At 29.5% G+C, this 19,741-nt stretch overlaps 1 protein-coding gene and 1 long non-coding RNA gene across 3 annotated transcripts; both read right to left on the bottom strand.

Moving 5' to 3' along the window:
• Nucleotides 1-6,146: 6,146 nt before the first annotated feature.
• LOC107918612 (60S ribosomal protein L37a-like) lies at nucleotides 6,147-7,831 on the bottom strand. Of its 2 annotated transcripts, none has more exons than XM_016848204.2 (5): nucleotides 7,481-7,831; nucleotides 6,959-6,998; nucleotides 6,644-6,732; nucleotides 6,457-6,539; nucleotides 6,147-6,360 (listed from the first exon to the last, which is right to left on the bottom strand). In XM_016848204.2, the coding sequence occupies exons 1-5, from the start codon at nucleotides 7,481-7,483 to the stop codon at nucleotides 6,297-6,299; spliced, it is 279 nt and encodes a 92-aa protein (XP_016703693.2). In that variant the 5' UTR covers nucleotides 7,484-7,831; the 3' UTR covers nucleotides 6,147-6,296. The 2 variants fall into 2 exon arrangements, with proteins under 2 accessions (XP_016703693.2, XP_040930761.1); XM_041074827.1 differs by lacking the exon at nucleotides 7,481-7,831 and adding an exon at nucleotides 7,261-7,398 and having other exon boundaries at nucleotides 6,959-7,166.
• A 6,239-nt stretch (nucleotides 7,832-14,070) lies between these two features.
• On the bottom strand, nucleotides 14,071-15,404 carry LOC107918613 (uncharacterized). Its single transcript, XR_001690172.2, has 3 exons — nucleotides 15,333-15,404; nucleotides 14,764-14,853; nucleotides 14,071-14,403 (listed from the first exon to the last, which is right to left on the bottom strand). It is a non-coding gene; the product is annotated as an uncharacterized lncRNA (long non-coding RNA).
• Between the last annotated feature and the right edge of the window lie 4,337 nt (nucleotides 15,405-19,741).

Raw genomic sequence — 19,741 nt, 5'->3', positions numbered from 1 at the left:
TATTGATAATAATTTTTATTTTTATTTTTAAAAACATTTAAAATTATTAAAATATTTAATATAAAATATTATATCTTTCAATATTATTAAACATAAATATTTAATTATTTATATGTAGTCATATAATAAATTATTAATATAATTTATTATTTTAATAAATTATTTAATATTTCAATTTTATTTTAATAATAAATTTTAAAAATAATAATTTTAAATAATATTCTTAACATATTATTGAAAATATCCAATATTAATATTTTAATAATAAATATTTATTACAATCATAAACATATAAATAATAAATGTTTTGTAGTATAATGATTAAAATATATCATAAGTCTATGTACTTTTCACAAATTTGCAATTTAGTCTTTGTACTTTTATTTTTAAGAATTTAGTCCCTCTCAGATTTGAAAATCAAGTCCAATTGTTGACATTGTAAAATTTTTTTGTCAATTTTATTGATGTCACATTTTTAAATAAAAAATACTCACTTGGTAATCATGTAACAAAAAAATGGCGTTGTAATGAACCTTAATTTATAAAATATTTTTAATATATATAAAAACAATGTAAAATATAAATTTATAGATATAAAATAAACTCAATTAAACAAATTAAAAGATAAGAAAATCTCAAAGATATGTTTATTTCATTGAAAACAACTTTTTCATTAAGAAATCTGTCAAACAACAGGAAATATTTTACATGGATTTATCCAAACACTAGAAAATATTAAATTTTACAGGAAAGTAATCCATTTTCCAAAAATCATTTTCCAAAAGTCATTTTCAGTGAAACAAACAGACCCTAAGAAGAAATGTAACACACTTTACCCGTATTCGACACTGGAACAGGGTACGAGGCATTACTGGACTTAAACACAAATATAAAAAACTGAGACGTAAATTTCCATCCAAATTTAAAACTTTTCATTAACATTCATATTGTCCTATACGAACCTACGAGGCCCAAAACATGCATTGGAAGCAGTTCGGGACTAAACTGAGAACTTTTGAGAAAATTTTACAACACTGAAAATTTTTTCATGTTTTAAGAGCCACACGCCCGTGTGGCTTGGGACATGCCCGTGTGGGCAGGCTGTATGGTCACACACGCTCGTGTCCTTAACCCGTGTAACTCTCTGTTTGTCATCCATGAACAAATTAAAGTCACACGGCCAAGGCACACGCTCGTGTGCTTAGGCCGTGTGGTTGATTTAATTTTCATAATTTTTCATAAAATAGGTATAGACTTTACACGGCCAGGGCACACACCCGTGTTCGAGACCGCGCCGTCCACACGGCTTAAAAACACGCCCGTGTATCTGCCCGTGTGCTCAATACTGAGCATTCTATTTTGCAACAATTAAGGTGTAAGGGACACATAGCCAGAACACACGCCCATGGGACAAGCCGTGTGTCATACACGGTCTAGACACACACGAGTGTGTCTACCCGTGTGAACAAAAATAAGGCTATTTTCCAAGCCATATTGTCACCCTTCTATGCACAAACCTACACAACAAAACATAGTATCATTCCAAGTATATACATTCAACCAAATCAGCCACAACCAATACATCAATACTACATTCGCATGCTATCATTAATCATTCACAAACATCACATATATCTCAACTCAAATCATGCAATTTCCCACATCCATAAAAACATCATCACATGCATATTTATATATATACTTAAACCAATATTAGCCAACACCATATGGCCATTTACAAATAAATTATCAACCAATATAGGCCCACATATTAGGCCAATTCAATTATGACACATAACAAAATGACCAAATCCCTATACATGCCATAACTCAAAATATTGAAATGACTGGTACCCAAAATATTAAGTTGATAGTGTGATTGGATCTCCGACAATCTCTGATCCCCAAGCTGGCTTGGTGACACTATAAGACAAGGGAAAAGAAAGGGGAGTAAGCTATATAGCTTAGTAAGTTCCCATGCAAATAATAAGCATTATAAACTCACATTTAACATACAATTAACTTGAAATAAATTAACATAAATGTCATTGTAAATCTCATAATCAAACTTACTCATTCACAACCCTAACGAGGGATTCATCAGATATAGAGCTCATTAAACATGAGTTTTATGTACATACTTGTACTAATTTACAACATACCAGTCTTTCACAACTTTGATATTCTCGTTACATTTCTCGTTGAACCACTTGGAATACTAAAGAATACTCGGGTATCTCGCACACAAAGTACCACACCAATGCCATATCCCAGATATGGTCTTACGTGGGATCTCGTATCGACGCCAATAGCCCAGCTATGGTCTTACACGAAATCTCATATTGATGCCATATCCCAGATATGGTCTTACACGAATTCTCATAATGATTCCATATCTCATATATGGTCTTACACATAGTCTCGATAACTCTAATGTCATGACATTTGTATCCTATCTATTCTTAAGATTCAACCAGGATTTTACGCTAGTCGTAACTTTGTCGAACATGCTCAATGGTCAATCATAATTCATACAATAGTAAAGCATTTAAAACATAATTATAACGATGCATTATTCACATAAGAACTTACCTCGATACGAAAATAGTAGGAAATAGACCTAATTATCAAATATTTTGTTTTTCCTTCGATCTAAGTCCGAACCTCGTTTCTCTTGATCTATAATAGAAAATTTAACTCATTTATTAATCACATTACTCAATTCAGTCCAAAACTTACATTATGGAAAAATTACATTTTTGCCCCTAAACTTTGACATATTTACATTTTAGTCCCTAGGCTCGTAAAATGAAATCTATTCAATTTCATCATGACCCAAGCCTAGCCGACCACATTTTATGCTTATAACAGCTCACATTTTCCATTTAATCACACTTTTATACACATTTTGAAATCTTTTTACAAATTGGTCCTTTTGACATTTTCATCAAAAATCACCTAGTAAAAGTTGTTTATCTAACATTAAACTTGCATAATCTACCATTAGGAATCAAAATAGACAAGTATCTAACATGGGTCAAACCCTAGACCTCAATCATCTCTCAAATTAATGGTAGAAATAGATAGATCAAGGATCTTAAAAACATAAAAATCACTAAAAACTGGGCTAGAACGGACTTACAGTCGAGCTTGAAAAGTGGAAAAACCCTAGCTATGTCCTCCTTGCAAAATTTGGCCAAGCATGAAGAAGATGGACTAAATTTGGCTTGATTTTTGGTTTTTAATTCATTTAATTATCAAATGACCAAAATGTCATTATCTCAAAACATTAAAATTCTCTTACCTCATGTCTATTTTTGTCCAAATTAAAGCAAAATGGTCTAATTACCATCTAAGGACCTTCAATATGATTTTAGCGGACATTGCTTCTACGTATTTTCGTACCTTAAAATTTCATAACAATTAGACACCTCTGGCATGTAGAACTCAACTTTTGCACTCTTTACAATTTAGTCCTTTTTGCTAAATTGAGTGCTCAAACGTCAAAATTTTCGAACGAAATTTTCAAAAAATCATTTAGTAAAACTGTAGAACATGAAAATGAAATAAAAAACAAGGTTTTCTACGTCGGATTCGTGGTCCCGAAACCACTGTTCCGACCAGGCCCAAAATCGGACTATTACAAGAAAACTCACTTTCAAAAGCACAAAAACCACCATCGAACCAAGACCGTAATGCCTCATTTGGTTACTAGTACAATAACATGAGGTAAAAGTTTATTTACTACTTATATATATTACCGTTGTTAAACATAGCGTTTGGAAAGTCACCTAGCAATTAAATTTGAGTGCAATTGCTTGTAATTACACAAGGATGACATGTTTGGATGACCATTGTAATTGGTGGATCCAATAGAATTTAGTGAAGTTGGAGGCACCAATTACACTTTTCAATTCGTAGCGGGAGGATGAGAATTAAAGTAATTACATAGCTAATTACACCCAAATCCAATTTTAAAGATTATTTTTATACAGGTTATAAAAATTATATTATAAACATGAACATGTATGAGTGTTTAGAATGGTTATGGCAAAAAAAATCTTATATTATAAAAATAATGTGTGTTTATAAAGTTTAAAAAAATTATTCAAATCCTAAAAAACTTCTAAAATTATAGCAAAAAGTTTATTATAAAAATAATTTACATATTATAAAAATGTTATGGTATATTTATTTATAAAAAGTTATGGTCAATAAATATGGGCATAACTTATTTATGTGTTCATGCTATATATTATAAATATAATATACATATATATATAAAAATACATCATAGTTTTTTTATCATAACTTAAATTTTTTTTTAAAAAAAAGGGTTAGTATTTGATATAATGACGGTGTATTTTCTTTATTTCACATGGAGTTTTAAAAAATTGACATGTCTCTTTTTTTAAATATTTATTTTTTAATGTTTTATTGTACTCCTATAAGACACTTGTCAACCTCCTGCCACTACTTGTGGAGTATAAAAACTCCATTGGAAGTGTACCAAATAATTTCCCTTAACAAATAACTTTCTAAATTTATGACATAAATTATATTATTTATAAAAAAGTGATATGAAAGTTTTGAACAAATTATAATTTTTTTATAAAGGTTATATGTTAAAATATTATATTATTTTTTACTTAATTTATATATTATAAAAAAGAATATAACTTAACATAAGTCTTTTTTCAAATTAAATTTATATATATATATATTTACAATTAAAGCTATAGACTATCTAGATTATGAACTCATAAGGTTAACTATGCAAATATACTATTTGAGAAAATGATGCTAGACACAAGCATATAGACCGCTCGTGAACTCTTTAATTTAAAATATTTAAAGTTTCGAAATGTGGTTGAAAAGACATTTATTTTTCTAAAAAGATATTTCTCATATCAACAACATAACATTAGTATAACATAAAAATAATGTTGGATCGTGCTAGTATGTTGCGTTTTTCATAACTTTAATCATAGGTGAAATTGAGACGATCCATACTTTAAAGAGCATAGGAAAAATGAGATCTTGATGATATTAATGATGCAGATTCAAATTCAGATAACAATAAACTCGGTTAAAGACCAACGGATTATGATAAAGAGCATATGTTAAATATTAAAGAGGGAATAACCTAACAAATATGAACTAGAATAATTAGATAAAATTGCATATGATGTTTATTTTTCTTCTTATTTTTTTAACAATTGCATTATCAACTACTTTTTTAAACTATCACAATACATATGATTATTTGGTTTTAATTTTTGTTGCTTCTTCATAAATTATTTTTATCATACTAATTCTTTTTTATAATACCATTCAAGATTTTAAATTTTTATAGTAATTAATATTTTTTAAAATGAAAATAATGTAACCATGTATTTACAATTAGTACTAGACTCTATCGGCCAAACATGTCTAGAAAATTACAATTTCTTATAATGACAAGAGAGTAGTTACTACCATAGTAATTACATTTTCATTTAATTATTATGTATTTTCCAAATAAACCTTTAGTGCAAATTTAAATTTGAAATTAAAAAAAAAGTAATAAATTGGAGTGCCAAGTCAAGTTTAAATATTGTTAAGCTCAAACTCAAGCTCAATCTCGAATCAAAATTTGAAGCTGGATCAAACATTTAATTTTAAGCTCAAACTTAATTAAACTGTTTATCAACTTTCGTACCAAGCTTGAACTTGACTTAATAATTAAACTTAGAAATAATAGTATAATTTAATAATATAAAAGTATGAAAAGCTCGTGAGTCATTCAAGTTAAGCATTACTAAGCTCAAATTTGACTTGATCGATAGCTCAATTTGATAATTACCAAATCGAGTTCAATTTTTTTCGAATCAAACTCGAGTAACTTACAAATACCAATGTATCATTTACACTCCTAGTAATAACTCTTGTAAAAAAATAAAACCTCTTCAAAATAATCAAAGATTTTTCCTCTTCACTAAAAATAAGTTATGAGAATGGTCAAATATTACCAATTGAATTAGTTTATTGCTAATCCATATACTAAAACATATGTAAAAAATAATACTCCTACCAAAAAAAATTAACTTTTTTAAAAAACCATAAAGGCAAGGCAAGAAAACAAATCAAAAGAAGACTTAACATCATGAAGAAACCAACAACTCAATATCTCATATAAAGTTTCAACACCAGATCCTGATACAAAATAACATCATTGTCAAAAGAAAGATTTCAATACGTTTAGATTAAACATGCAAAAACATCCTACGAAAGTTGGGTATGCTAATGTTATTGGCTCAGCTCTCAGTTTGCTCCCTCAACCTTCTAATGGTACTCCTCACCGTCACAGCGCTAGCAGTGCTGTTATATTATGAAATGCAGCAACTTGTTAGAGATACTTAGACAATCTGAAAAAACAAGTTAAATTGTTGAAATAGCGTAAACATGGGTACTTACTTCAAAGTATAAGCACCCCCGGCTTTGATTTTCCCGCAATCCTTGCAGCCCCAGATTCCAACAGCCTTTCTCTTCACTGCATACTGTAGGAGCAGATTTTATTAGAACCAATACATGCAACTCAAATAAAGAAATGGCAACAGAAGACACAGCAAACAATTAAAACCGATAATCAAAACCATCTAACCTTTCCACAGAACTCGCAGAAGTACTTGCTGTGTTGACTGACCTCCATCTTCTTAATTTGCTTCCTCAAACTGGCACCATATCGGGTACCTTCATTAAGAGTCAAATCAAGGAATTAGAAACTTTAGACTAGAAAAGGAAAAACCTCCATCTTAATTTAGATTACTTAAGAGCGTAAAGCTACTACATCGGTTAAAAACTTGAACAATTTGGATAAAATTAGAAAGGCATAATAATTTCCTCCAACATAAACATGGCTACTGATTAGTAACCCTCTCTAACAAAATAATACCGAATAAAATCCAATAGCACCTACCGTATTTCCCAACAATTCCGGCCTTCTTCGTTCTCTTAGTCTGCACCATGAACAAATGAATGATTCAACAACTTGTACCAAGAAATAACAAAAAAGCCAATTAACATATAATAACCTATATTGCTTTCTTCAAGTTGAATTCTCCACAAAACCATATGAATAGGCTATAATTAACCCAATCCTAGAAGAAGTCTATTCAAATTCTCTCCTAGCATACAACCAATGTGATAGTGAATCAAAATAAATAAATAAAAATATCAGAAATAAATTGAACCGAGGAAAACTCATGAAAAACAACTAACTCTATTCCCCCAATGATGTTAAAATGATTTGTTTGGTTTCATGTGTTCCTTCCTTTTACTTCTTTGATGCATGAGAAATGAAGATTTTGAAGTGAAAACAAGACAACAAAGCTGAACCCTTCACCCACAAACAACATAACTTCCTGTAGAACGCATTTTCTCAGGAAACAAACACATATAAAATTCCTAGAATAGAAAAAAGGAAATAAGAAGAGAGTACCATTGTAGTTAGGTTGAGAAGGTGTGTGGTCCGAGAAGCAGAGCGGCTCTTGGGAAGAAATCAACAAAGACGAATTAGGGTTTTCATGTTGGTGTTTTATAAACAACTTCAAGTAACTGGGTCAAGACATTCGGGTCTTGATCTAACCCATCCCGGAGTTATCTCATTGGATTTGCTTTGAAATGGTGGGTAATTTGATGTGTAGGCCCTTTATCAACTTAGAAATTTTGAGGCTTTCCAAAGTTCCAACAAAGGCCCAAAAGATAATACGAGTCACTATTTTTTTCACTTCAAAAAAAATATATTTATTTTTATTTTACTAAATAAATCCAGTTTGGATGTAATTTTATACATGGAAATCCAATTATTGATTTCTTTTTTATGATAATGATGAAGACGATGTGTGCACTTACGTAGCACATTTTGTGCAGAAAAATAGTTAAAAATGCACATCAACATTTATAACGCCCAACAACTTTTTGTCTAATATTTAATATTTTAACAAAAACAAATATTGTCTAATAACTTCTCATGAGATCTACATTAGAATTCGGAAATTATTATTTTTCCATTTCATTTCATAATAAAATAATACCATAAATAATAATTTAAGTAAATATCAAGCAGCATTAATTTCTTCTAATTTCTTAATCATGACGACTTGGCTTGGATGAAGCAGCGGTAACACTTGCTTCCTGAATTAAATCCCCATCCGACTAACGGGATTATCTGATCCTTCCCTGTAATTGTTTATTAATTATGGGGTAAATTTTATTGATATTCAACCTTTTTTTTTCTTTTTTTCTTTTTTTTTTGTCATTTCATTATGAGAATCTACAATCAAAACACCATCATTCCATACCAATCTTTAACCAAACATTCAATATAGTACCAATCAAATATTTATCATTTAAGCATATTCAACCCTTTATCAAACTAGTCATACCAAATTGTTTCATTTTCCATTTCAAACATACAATACTTATGCAATTTGGGAACCAATCACTTAAATGACCCTAACGCGAATCAAACAAAGCATGCACTAAGTTATATCTCATGCTTAACATTCAAACATACCATAACCATAAATGTCACATAACTATCCATCCAAAAATGCCCTTAGATACATGCCACAATATTTAGACTCAAAATCAATATAATTCTATCGTCGTCCTGGTATGTGTGCTTCGCATTGATCTGGCTCGGCAAGTTCCACAAGGTGATGATCTACAAGTAGGGAAAACTGTTGGATCTGGTGCCCTAAGTGTAGTATTTTCGTCTATGTATACTTGTAATTTTTTCGAACAGATTGGTTAATAAAATAAATTTGTAATTACATTAATAAACTTTATATAATTGTCCTCATATGATTTTTGCACACAAAGAAAAATAAAAGCAAATGTTTCTCACTGGTTGTCTAATGTTTAAATTAATATTAAGCGGTATTATGTGGTTAGATCGTAATATAGAAAGATAACTTATATTAGTAGACGAACCTAAATATGTCTTTAGTATAATCGAAAATGAGCAAACTGATTGAAAGACTAATATGTCGCCTATCAAATCCAACCGGGGAGATGTTTTGTCTTGGGCATAGGAGCGGATGACTCCCAAAAGATAGAGATATAGATGTGACTGATTGGACTGATAGTACATTGGACATGACCCAAGAAGAATAGATCCTGAATTCATTTATGGATTTATTTACTTATAACGTTCATAGTGTGACATACTTAAATCCTGAGCGGATGACAGACTATGTATGTGTGACTTATATACTTTGATGTAAGTAAAAGCCTGAGTTCAAATAGATAAGGAAATGAAAGTTGGTGCACTGTGTATACGACTTCTACAGTATGCAACGTCATTCGCAATAGTGGAATTCATAGCCCAAGACATGGGTAAATGATATCCTCTCATTGGCTTTACATGGTTGATGAAAAGTAAATGTGGTCACGGGTCATTCATCTGTATGATGAATGAATTGATTACTATTTGATAGTAATTGACTTTTCATGAAGGAAAATATAATGGTTACTATGAGATAAGTAGGATCATATGGGAGAACGAATATTATCCTAAAGAGATTAAGGATATCCTATGAAGGTAACACACTTATGACAATGTTATTGGATGAGCACTGATCGAGTTGCTTTCATAATGGTATGTCATTGGGAAGAGATCAGTCACAATACTATAATGGAATGAATTTGTGACTAAATGAGTTTATAATTAATTGGCGAAAACCTTAAACTTAATTTTAAATCATTAGAGCCTCAATTGTATATGTCCAATTAATTCTCCACTAGCTCATTAAAACAATAAATTAATTGCATATTGAATCAAATGAATAAAAATGGTGAAAATCGAGAAATGAGAAACATTTGGAAATGATTATGACATTCAGAAATGATTATGGTTTTCTCCAAAATGTAAATGAAGAAATGAAATTATTTTGAAATGAATCTGGTTTTGAATGAAGAAATGAAATTATTTTGAAATGAATCTGGTTTTGTCCAAAATGAAAAATGAAAATAACCTGGAAATGAATTTATGTTTTTCGAATTAAATGAAATTCGAAAATGGAAATAAACCATTTGGTCATAGTGAACAGTTGAATGTAGAAATATTAAATATATTTTCTCATAGATTCTTTTACGGTAAAGTCATCATGATTTTAACGAAATTAAAATTGAGTTGAGAATATTATTTAATTGGATATTTATTGAAATGTTTATTTTGGGAAATAGAAAAATAAATATCAAGTTGGATTGATTTATAAAATATTGGGTTAAAAGCTAGGAAGTAGTTGTAATTGGACCCCATGTGGGAGAGGCCCAAAAGCCCTTTATGTTAATGAATGGGACGACAAACTCAAGTATTATTAACTAGGGTTGCCACCCCCTATACTACTAGATAGACTAGGAGTTCGTTTTCTAGTTGAAATAAACTTTTACAATTCAATAAGGGTTTTACCTCCTTCTCCTATAAATAGATGGCACCGGTAGAGCTATTTACAGAATTTTAAGATATTGTTACTCTACACGAAAATAGAGAGAATTAATTCTTAACTATTGAATCTATTTTCCAGAATAGCAATTCTACCAATTTCTATTTGAGAATATATTTTTCATTTTCACACTTAAACAAAGAAAACTATTTCTAGTTCTGTGTTTTGATTCAAATTGTTAGAGCCACACTTGAAGCATTTCGTGGTACAAGAATAGCAGAGAAAGCCATTTGGTTGAAAGTCGGGAACGACAAGGATCCGTCTATCAGAAAACATAGGTGCAAATTTGGTTCAGGGTTTATTGCTATAAATATCATAAACTGACTCGGTTTTTAAAATTTTTATTTTTCACTGTGCCAAAAAACTGTTTTCAAATCAGATTTTTTCTAACAAAAACAACTAAAGTAAACATATAAATGCTTAGTAAGTTCAAATGGAAAATACTATGCTTACTTTGTTCATACACAAGCATGTTAACTACCTTAGTTTTGACATAATTTTGGCTAGGATATGACACTTAAAATAACAAGTGAGCATAAGTATCTATGTTTATTAGACATTATAAGCAAGCTCAAAACAAACCAAATTATCTCTATTTCACATAACTTCTCTCAATGTCAATAGTCTATCATTAATCTGTAAGAACATGCCAATTTCACATAGCTCATTTTCAATGTCATGTTCCATTACCAATCTATAAGATTATATCGATTCTATACAATTCACTTCAACGTTATATCAAATTATTTTATCGAATCCATTTCATTACATTTTCAAGTTTCATATTTCAATTATAATGTTTTGCCCTATGGAACCCTAGTAAAACGAACTCTAATACACGGGTAAACTACACCATACCAGGTAGCTCCTAAGGGTTTAAACTCACAATAGTCAATTATCACATAACATTTCAATTCAATCCATTATTAGCCTTATATGCCAAATTCACTAGTTTTTCAAGGTATACTCAAGCACGTGTATGTGTGTGTGTAAAATTAAACCCAAAAACACATATTACACAAGATGAGGTAGTATGTATCATATGAACTTAACTTTTTAAAATACAAAACGAGTGGATCCTTCAAGGACTAATCCATAATTTTCATTTTTTTCCTTATTAGCTTCACTTTGATCCAAATATTGATCTATATAATTATTTTGTTTAACAAATCAAAACAAAAAAAATTTGTACAATTTCATGATATGCATGATCTTATATAAGTCCATCTTTTTTTTTCTCATTTTTTTATTTTATTCAATTTAGTCCTAAACTTAGGATAGCCATAACTTCCAATTTCTAGCTTTAGGTTAAAATTCGATTTCACGTATTCTCATTAGAGACCTTATATTTTTTATTTATAACATAATTTCATGATAGGTGTTACGTTTATTCAAATTGGTCCCTAATGTAACAAAGTTAACAAACAAGCTAAATTAAGTTTACAATCTAGTCATTTTTATAATCCAAGTTTAAAATCTACCAATTTCAAGTCTAATTAATCAATAATGACAACTTTCTAAAACTTTAATAGTTGATCAAATTGGTACATGGTATAACTAAATAAAGCTACCATGATCACAAATCTATAAAAAAATATATAAGAAAAATATTTGGATTTCTTACCTAAATGTATAACCGAATAACCAAGGGTTTGAAAGCTTCTTCAACCTTTTTTCTTTCTATAGAGTAAGCCAAAAGAGAAGGAAGATGATGATCTTCTCTTTCTGTCTACTTAAACTGATATATATATATAGTTTAATTAGTAAACAATTAACATAATAATTCATAATTAATTACCATAATCCACTTTTAATTTTACTTAGTTGGAGATTGCCATCATTTTACATTAACTTGTACTTAATAGTGGTTTATTAGCCATTTTGACCCTTTGTTAATTGCTATCTAGTTCCTTAAACTTTTTATCAATTAAAACTCTATAGAGATTGCACTTTTACAATTTAGTCCAAAGTCTTAATTAACTATTAATTTGAAAAAATTACTCAAAAATATTCAATATATTTTTATATTAACTCTATAAATATTATTATATTTATACTTACAAACTTGATTTATGAAAATGGGGTTCCGAAATTGCATTTTTCGGTACCACTAAAAATTGGATCGTTACAGACTTGATATTTTATATGTATAACAATTGCCACTAGTCGAGGAAGAGATTATAAAATGACCTTATCTAAGACAAAAGAATGGGGGAAGCCTCCATGTTGTACACTAAGTCTTTTTTTTATCTACTAGATCGATGAAAATGGTTCATAAATTTTTAATAAATGTAGAGAGTTTCAATTGCTTCAGATATTCCTAACACTTTAGAGATTTCGTAATATATTCTTCAAAGATTTAAGAGTTTCTAAAGTCAGCTTTTTAATTGTTATTTGATTAAGTGTCTTTGAGGAGTTTATGTTATTAATCTAGCAAGCAATTTCCCCACTGGGGTGTTTGCTTTTGAAAATATTGAATTTTGGATAATTGCTTTAACAATTTAGTAGTGTTTTTACTATTAAACTATTGTGTTGTTTGGTTCACCTGAATGACTGAGCCATTTCGGGTGTATTCAAGCTGCCACAGTGAAGCAAGCATTTGGTTGGGCTAATGGCCATTCAATCGAATGGCCTAATCGAGGACTAAGCGACAAAGTCTCGTAATCACCATTCAGCACACCTACATTTGAATGGGTTATTCGGTGATTCCTGAAATAGATTTCCTTTTTTTTACCTAATTTACCCATGCAAAAAATAATATAAAACCCCAAAATTAAATAAAGAAAATCAATTAACTTATCCCAAGCGATCATCCAACACAACAACACTTTAATCTAAACATTGCAGCAAGTAAACCATGGAAAAAAAATTATAACATTTATCTTTAAAAAAGAGTCTCAATCATCTCAACCTCAAACACTCTGTAATACCCCTAATCCATATCCGTCATCGAATTAAGGTTACAAAGTATTACCGATCAATTAGAACCTTTAAGCATCATAACATTCAATAAATTCAAGAAAAATATCATAACCATTCATTCTCATACATTTCATCCCTAAACTGAGCCCTCGAGGCCCTAAAAATAGCTTGGGAGTAATTCAGGACTAAATCGAAACAAAATTGAAAATTCAGTAAAAAGAAGCAAAATTCGAAAACAAAGGACACACAGTCGTGTGGAACCTCCTAGGCCATGAAACTTTTGAACAAGGGACACACAGCCGTGTCCCAACTCGTGTCCTCACCCGTGTAACTCTCTGAGTAGGGTCACACGGCCATGTCACATGCCCGTGTGCTAGGTCGTGTAACTCATTGACTTGCATACAAAAGACCCTCAGATGGCACACGACAATTTCGCAAGTCGTAAGATCGTGTGCCTTACACAGCTGAGTCACACGCTCGCGTCTCAGGCCATGTAAACCCAAAATGATCCATTTCTTGCTTAATTTTACTCCCTTATTGCATAGGTACCCACACACTTCAAATACACATATGGAAGGTGCAATTCAACTTCAAACACACTCAAGATAATCATAAATTCATTCTATATATCAAACATTTATTAACCTTGGCACCTCAATGTGTTTCATCACAATTTATTTCCAATTTGTAGTTACAAACACATCATTCTTTATAAACAAACATCCATTTCATTTCAAGCTCAAGTTAACTCATAGCATATCATTTCATACTATGACCTATCAAACATATTTAAGTAACAAGTAGGAGATCACAAGTTGTTCAAGTGCACAACATATCACAATATATTACTCATAAGCTAGGCATTTCTCATAACAATACATAGGGTCCTAGTACATGCCATATACCAAAATCGAGAAATTAAGTCTACCAAGATTCTCAGATAGTGTGATTCCTAGCATTGACCCGATATTCTTAGCCTTCAAAATGTGATCTACAAAATGAACAAATTATACGCAGCTTATAACAATAATTAAAACCAATTCGGTAGTTCAATATACTCAGTAGGCATTGCTCGATTGAGTTTTTCATTAGTATATCCATAGACTTCTACTCGTTTGAAATTCACTCAGTATAACAGTAAAATTTTCTCGATTAAACATTATTCAGTATAATGGTAAGATTTGCTTAGTTAAGCTCCATTCAGTATAACAGTATGATTTGTTCGATTGAGCTTCATTCAGTATAACAGTAAGATTTGGCTCGATAGAGTGTACTTTCAATATATGAAACAACATTCATTAAGAGAATATTAACAAGAATTTAAGCATTTTAGGAGTATAAATAAACATACAAACTTATTGGACTGAATTGCAGAAGATTCCAAAATACAGGGACTATTCCGTAGTTTTCTCATTTTCACGATTATCAGCACGTTCTCGATCTAAAAAAAATAATTTCATTCCATCAATAAGGACAACAACACAATTTGATCCTTTCATGCAACTAAGTCCTTTTTGGCAATTTACCTATTTGCCCCTTAAATTACATTTTATTCAATTCAACCCTTAGGCCTTAATCATGCAATTTACTCATTTTTCCTAAACACCCATGATACCGAAATATTCTATAACTTCATATAAATCCCTATTTGTAATAATTTCACGTCAAGTACAAACAATTTATCATTTAATCAATTTAATCCCTAAACATCAAAATCATCAAAAATCACTTTTCAAAATATTCTAATCTATCAACAAAGCTCCATATTTCATCATAAACTTTAAGAAATAACCTCATTCATCAATGAAAAATTTTATAATATTTAAAAGTTTCACCAATTGGTCCTCGATTTAGATAGACCAAATTGATACGACCTTAAAAACATAAAAAGTTACTAAAAACGAGCATCAATACACTTACCAAATCAAAGATTAAAATCAAAGTTGGAAAACCCTAGCTTTTTTCTTTCTTTTCCGTGAAGAAGATGAGGAATAATGAAAAATTTTCTTTAAATTTAGGTTTAATTTAATTTATATACTTATGACATTTTTGTAAATACTTCAACTTTCTTAACTAAGCTTTAATAAATCATTAATTAAGTCTAACTAAGTTACTTTATTAAACATAAACTCATCAAATCCCACTAACTAATTTTCCATGATTAAATTGTCCACCTAGTCCCTTTAATTTAACTACATAACCTTTGTAATTTTTACAATTCAGTTCTTTTTTACTTATTAAACTATCCAAATAAATAATTTCTCAACCAAAATTTAATATGACTCTATAGACCTCATAAATATACTAATTAAATAATATTCACGAAGTATTTTGTCGGAATTATGGTCTTGAAACCACTATTTTCCACACCACTGAAAATTGGGCTATTACACACTCCAACAAAATGCAAAGGAAAGAAACAACAACCCATCTACAGGAACACCTAAAGGAACCGAATCTGCTTAATTTTTTAAGTAAGTACCTTGCATCTTTCTTCATCTTTGTTATTATTTGATCTTTAAGGCAAAACAGAAAATCATGACTAGTTGCTATTTATGAATTTTGGAATCCAAAATTTCTAAGCATAACAAGTAGATAAGAGTTGAAGGATAAATATTTTATTGAAGGATACATATTTTATCATTTTAGATAAAATAAAAATGTTGGAATGAAGCAATTTTAAGAACAATTGTTGATGGGAAATTTGGGTGAAAGGAAAAGAATTATCGTGAACTGAAAATGGGGAAGAAAGTGATGATGGCTGGTCGGTTTTGGGATTTTGGTGGGCAAGTGGGCTTGGGTATTTGGTGGGTTTTTATTGGTAAATTACACCCACCGTCATTAAACTATTGTAAGTTTATATTTTGGTCATTCAAATTCAAAAAATTACAAAATAGTCACTAAATTTAATTAAATGGTATATTTGTCATTTCAGCATTTAACATTTTTGGTTTTTTAATATCTTTACAAAAATAAAAACATAATTAAATTAAGAATGTTATTAAATTATATAATAATATTAAATTATATTTAATAATTATATTAAAATATGATTAAATTATTTTTTATTTTTATTAAATTATATTTAATAATAATCTTATTAAAATTTAATAACAATAATAATAATCATCTACTTTAAAAAAAATTTACTAAGAATGTTCTGGTCATTTTAACTTTTTTCCTATGCTATTACACTTTTTATTTCATTTAACTAAATACAAGAATACTATTATAATTCTATTCCAGTTATCCAAATAATTGAATTATTAATTACAACTCTATTCAATTACAGTTCTATTCCATTTTAGTGCGAACAGTTTCCACTTGAATGTCTACTTTTAAAAATATTATTTTTTTGCTAAATGCTTTAACAAGCTAGTAGTGTTTTTATTATTAATCTTAAGGAGCAATTTCCTTTTTAAAATATCTGCTTAGGGTTATAACAATTTTTTCCTTTTTTTTTCTAAATACAGCAGGCAGCTGACGAGAGATGCCACAACTCGTAAAAAGTGCAATTAACAAATTTTATTTATTTTTATTTTTATATATAATATATGGATATATATGGCCTTGCTGAGGGGTTATACCCTTGGGGCTTATGAAAATATATTTTAATTGGTTGATAATTTATTGTTAATTATAGTGATTGGTTTAATTAATTGATTCTATTAACTGATTTGATTAACTGATTCTATTAATTGTTTATTTAAAAGTGTTTGGTAAAACTTAACTGATAGCTGAAAGTTGAAATGTGTAAAATGACAAATAATAGAATGACACATTTTATTATTAAGTATTTATTTTTTTATAATGCTTTAAGTTTTATTGAGTGAAATTATTAAAATAAAACACTATTACCAAAGAACTAAAACATCCATTATGAAGATTAATTAGTGAATATTTTTAAAAATTTAAATAAACAAATTTCTTAAGTTTCTTATTTGCAAATATTAATATTGTGGAAATTGATAAATATTAATAGTGTATCAATATAATTGTAAACTATATTCTTAGTGATAATTATGTCATGTTCTTAGTATATAAATTAGTAATAATTAGGTCACACTTTGAATAAATTTTTCAATTAGTATATTTCAATTAATATAAAGTTGTATAAGAAATAATTTTACACAAGTAAATTGAAAATAAATTAAACATACATAAATATTCAAGAAATATATACATGTGACAAATGGAGTAGACAAATGGAGTAATTTTTGCAAATAGAGTAATTCTTGAGCAAGTATGGTCAGATATATCATTCCATATATCTCATTTTCAATCAGCTGTGAAAGAAGTTGTCTATCCTAGCATTTTTTGTTAGGGAAATTTTAGCTTAAAAAGCTCTTGCAAATCTCCATTAACCAAACATTACAATTAGAGGATTTGATTACTCAAATTTTTATTTGTACCCAAATAAACTAAAAAAATCCAAAATTCTATTTACCAAACTCTCCTTATATAAGTATATTATTCACTTGTAGATAAGGGTTTTCAGCTTCCAAAATGCCGATGAGTTAAACCCCTCAGGCAGTGACAAAATTAAAAGGGGCTGACAAGGGTCCTGACCTCCTTTAAAATAATTTTTTTATATGGTGTCTTTAAAATTTTTAAAATTTTAAATTAATAAATGTAAAATTTTATTTTGGCCCTCTAAAAATATAAAAACTTGTTTTAATCTTGTAGTAGCCAATTTTGGCCCAGGCAAATAAACACAAATAAAATAGCCCAAATTAAAAATTCATTTACAAACAAAGTTACCAACCCAATTACAGCCCAAAAAAATTAAAACCCTAAAAGCCCAACTAGCCCACTATCCTAAAATTTTTCAGCAACCAAACTTAGGTACCAAGACCTTCAGCCGCCGCATACCCCTCAGCCTTGGCCACCACGCCCCACGCATGCCCCTCAGCCTTGGTCACCACGCTCCACGCGTCTGACACTCCTATACCTTGCAAACACAAACAACAAGAAACAGCAGCAACAACAGAGGCCAAGTAGCAGAAGAAACAAGAGCAAAAAGACAAAAAATAGAAATAAAAGTCTTGTAACTTGGCTTTAAAAGCCGGAACCTGGTCATTGAAATTTCTTCTTCTTTTTTACAAAAGCTTTTTACACACACATCAGTAAAAAATCAAGAAAACAAAATCAAGAAAGGTTGATTTTAGTCTCTACTTGTTCGGTTTCTTTTTGTTCAATTTATATTTTTTATCTTTTTATTTTCATTACAAATCTATTTTAAATAGAAAAATCAATAAAAGAAAACAAAAAGAGGAGAACCTTACCCGAACGCCCCTTGGTCGGCCATCGGAGTTCTCCTCTCCGTCGCTGAAGTCGATTTCAAGAGAGAAAAAGGGGCCTTTCTTTCATATATCGTTTTTTTGAGGGGGTTTTGAGGAGGCTCGGTTTTCAAACTCTTTAAACGGAGGTGAAAAACCCTCCTTTTCACATGCCTTCAACCACCGTCCATGGTGGCCTTAACGGCGGCGGCGATGATGGGTATGAAGCCCTAGCCAAAAAGAGAGAAATGGGGGAGAAAAGGGGAAGGAGAGAAAACAAAAAGCTTTTTGTTTTTTTAAAAAAAAAGGGGGGCTGGAAACACAAAATAAAAAAAAAATAGGGTTTTAAGTTTTTTTTTTAAAAAGAAGGCCTGCACTTTAACCCGTTTATCAGGCCTAATATGTGCCTTTTAATTGAAAATGGGGGAATTGTGCATTAGGTCCTTCCCATTTGCGCAAACATTCAATCATGCCTCATTTATTTCATTTCTTTTTAATTTGGCTTTGGCACTTATGTATATTAGCATTTCGGTCCCATTTCTTTTTATTTTATTATTTTCGCCCCAAATTTCTGTCTAGAGTTCAAATTAGCCCCTTTTCGTCCTTTTCTTTTATATTTTATTTTATTATTTAACATTATGGTATTATAATTGTATTTTATTTTCTTGCATATTATTTACTATTATTATTATTACCTTCATTCCATTATTATTATTGCTATTGCTATTTTTTTTGTTGTTTATATTTTTATTTATATTATTATTAGTATCATTATTATTATTATTATTATTATTATTATTATTATCTCCATTACTATTATTATTATTATTCTTTTGTTATATTACTATTATTGTTATATTATCACTATTTTTCTTACTATTATTATTACTACAACTATTATTACTATGATTATATTTTCTTTTTATACCCATTTGCTTATTACCTCATTGATTTTATATCATTACTATTATAATAATTATTATCATTACTTTTCATTGTAACACCCCAAACCCAGCCCAGACGTTATGGCCGGATCCGACATGCCACATC

Source organism: Gossypium hirsutum, chromosome A08, assembly GCF_007990345.1.
Source record: "Gossypium hirsutum isolate 1008001.06 chromosome A08, Gossypium_hirsutum_v2.1, whole genome shotgun sequence".
Taxonomy (NCBI): Eukaryota; Viridiplantae; Streptophyta; class Magnoliopsida; order Malvales; family Malvaceae; genus Gossypium; species Gossypium hirsutum.
Note: the sequence above shows the minus strand (reverse complement) of the source record. Positions and strands in the feature narration are given on the sequence as shown.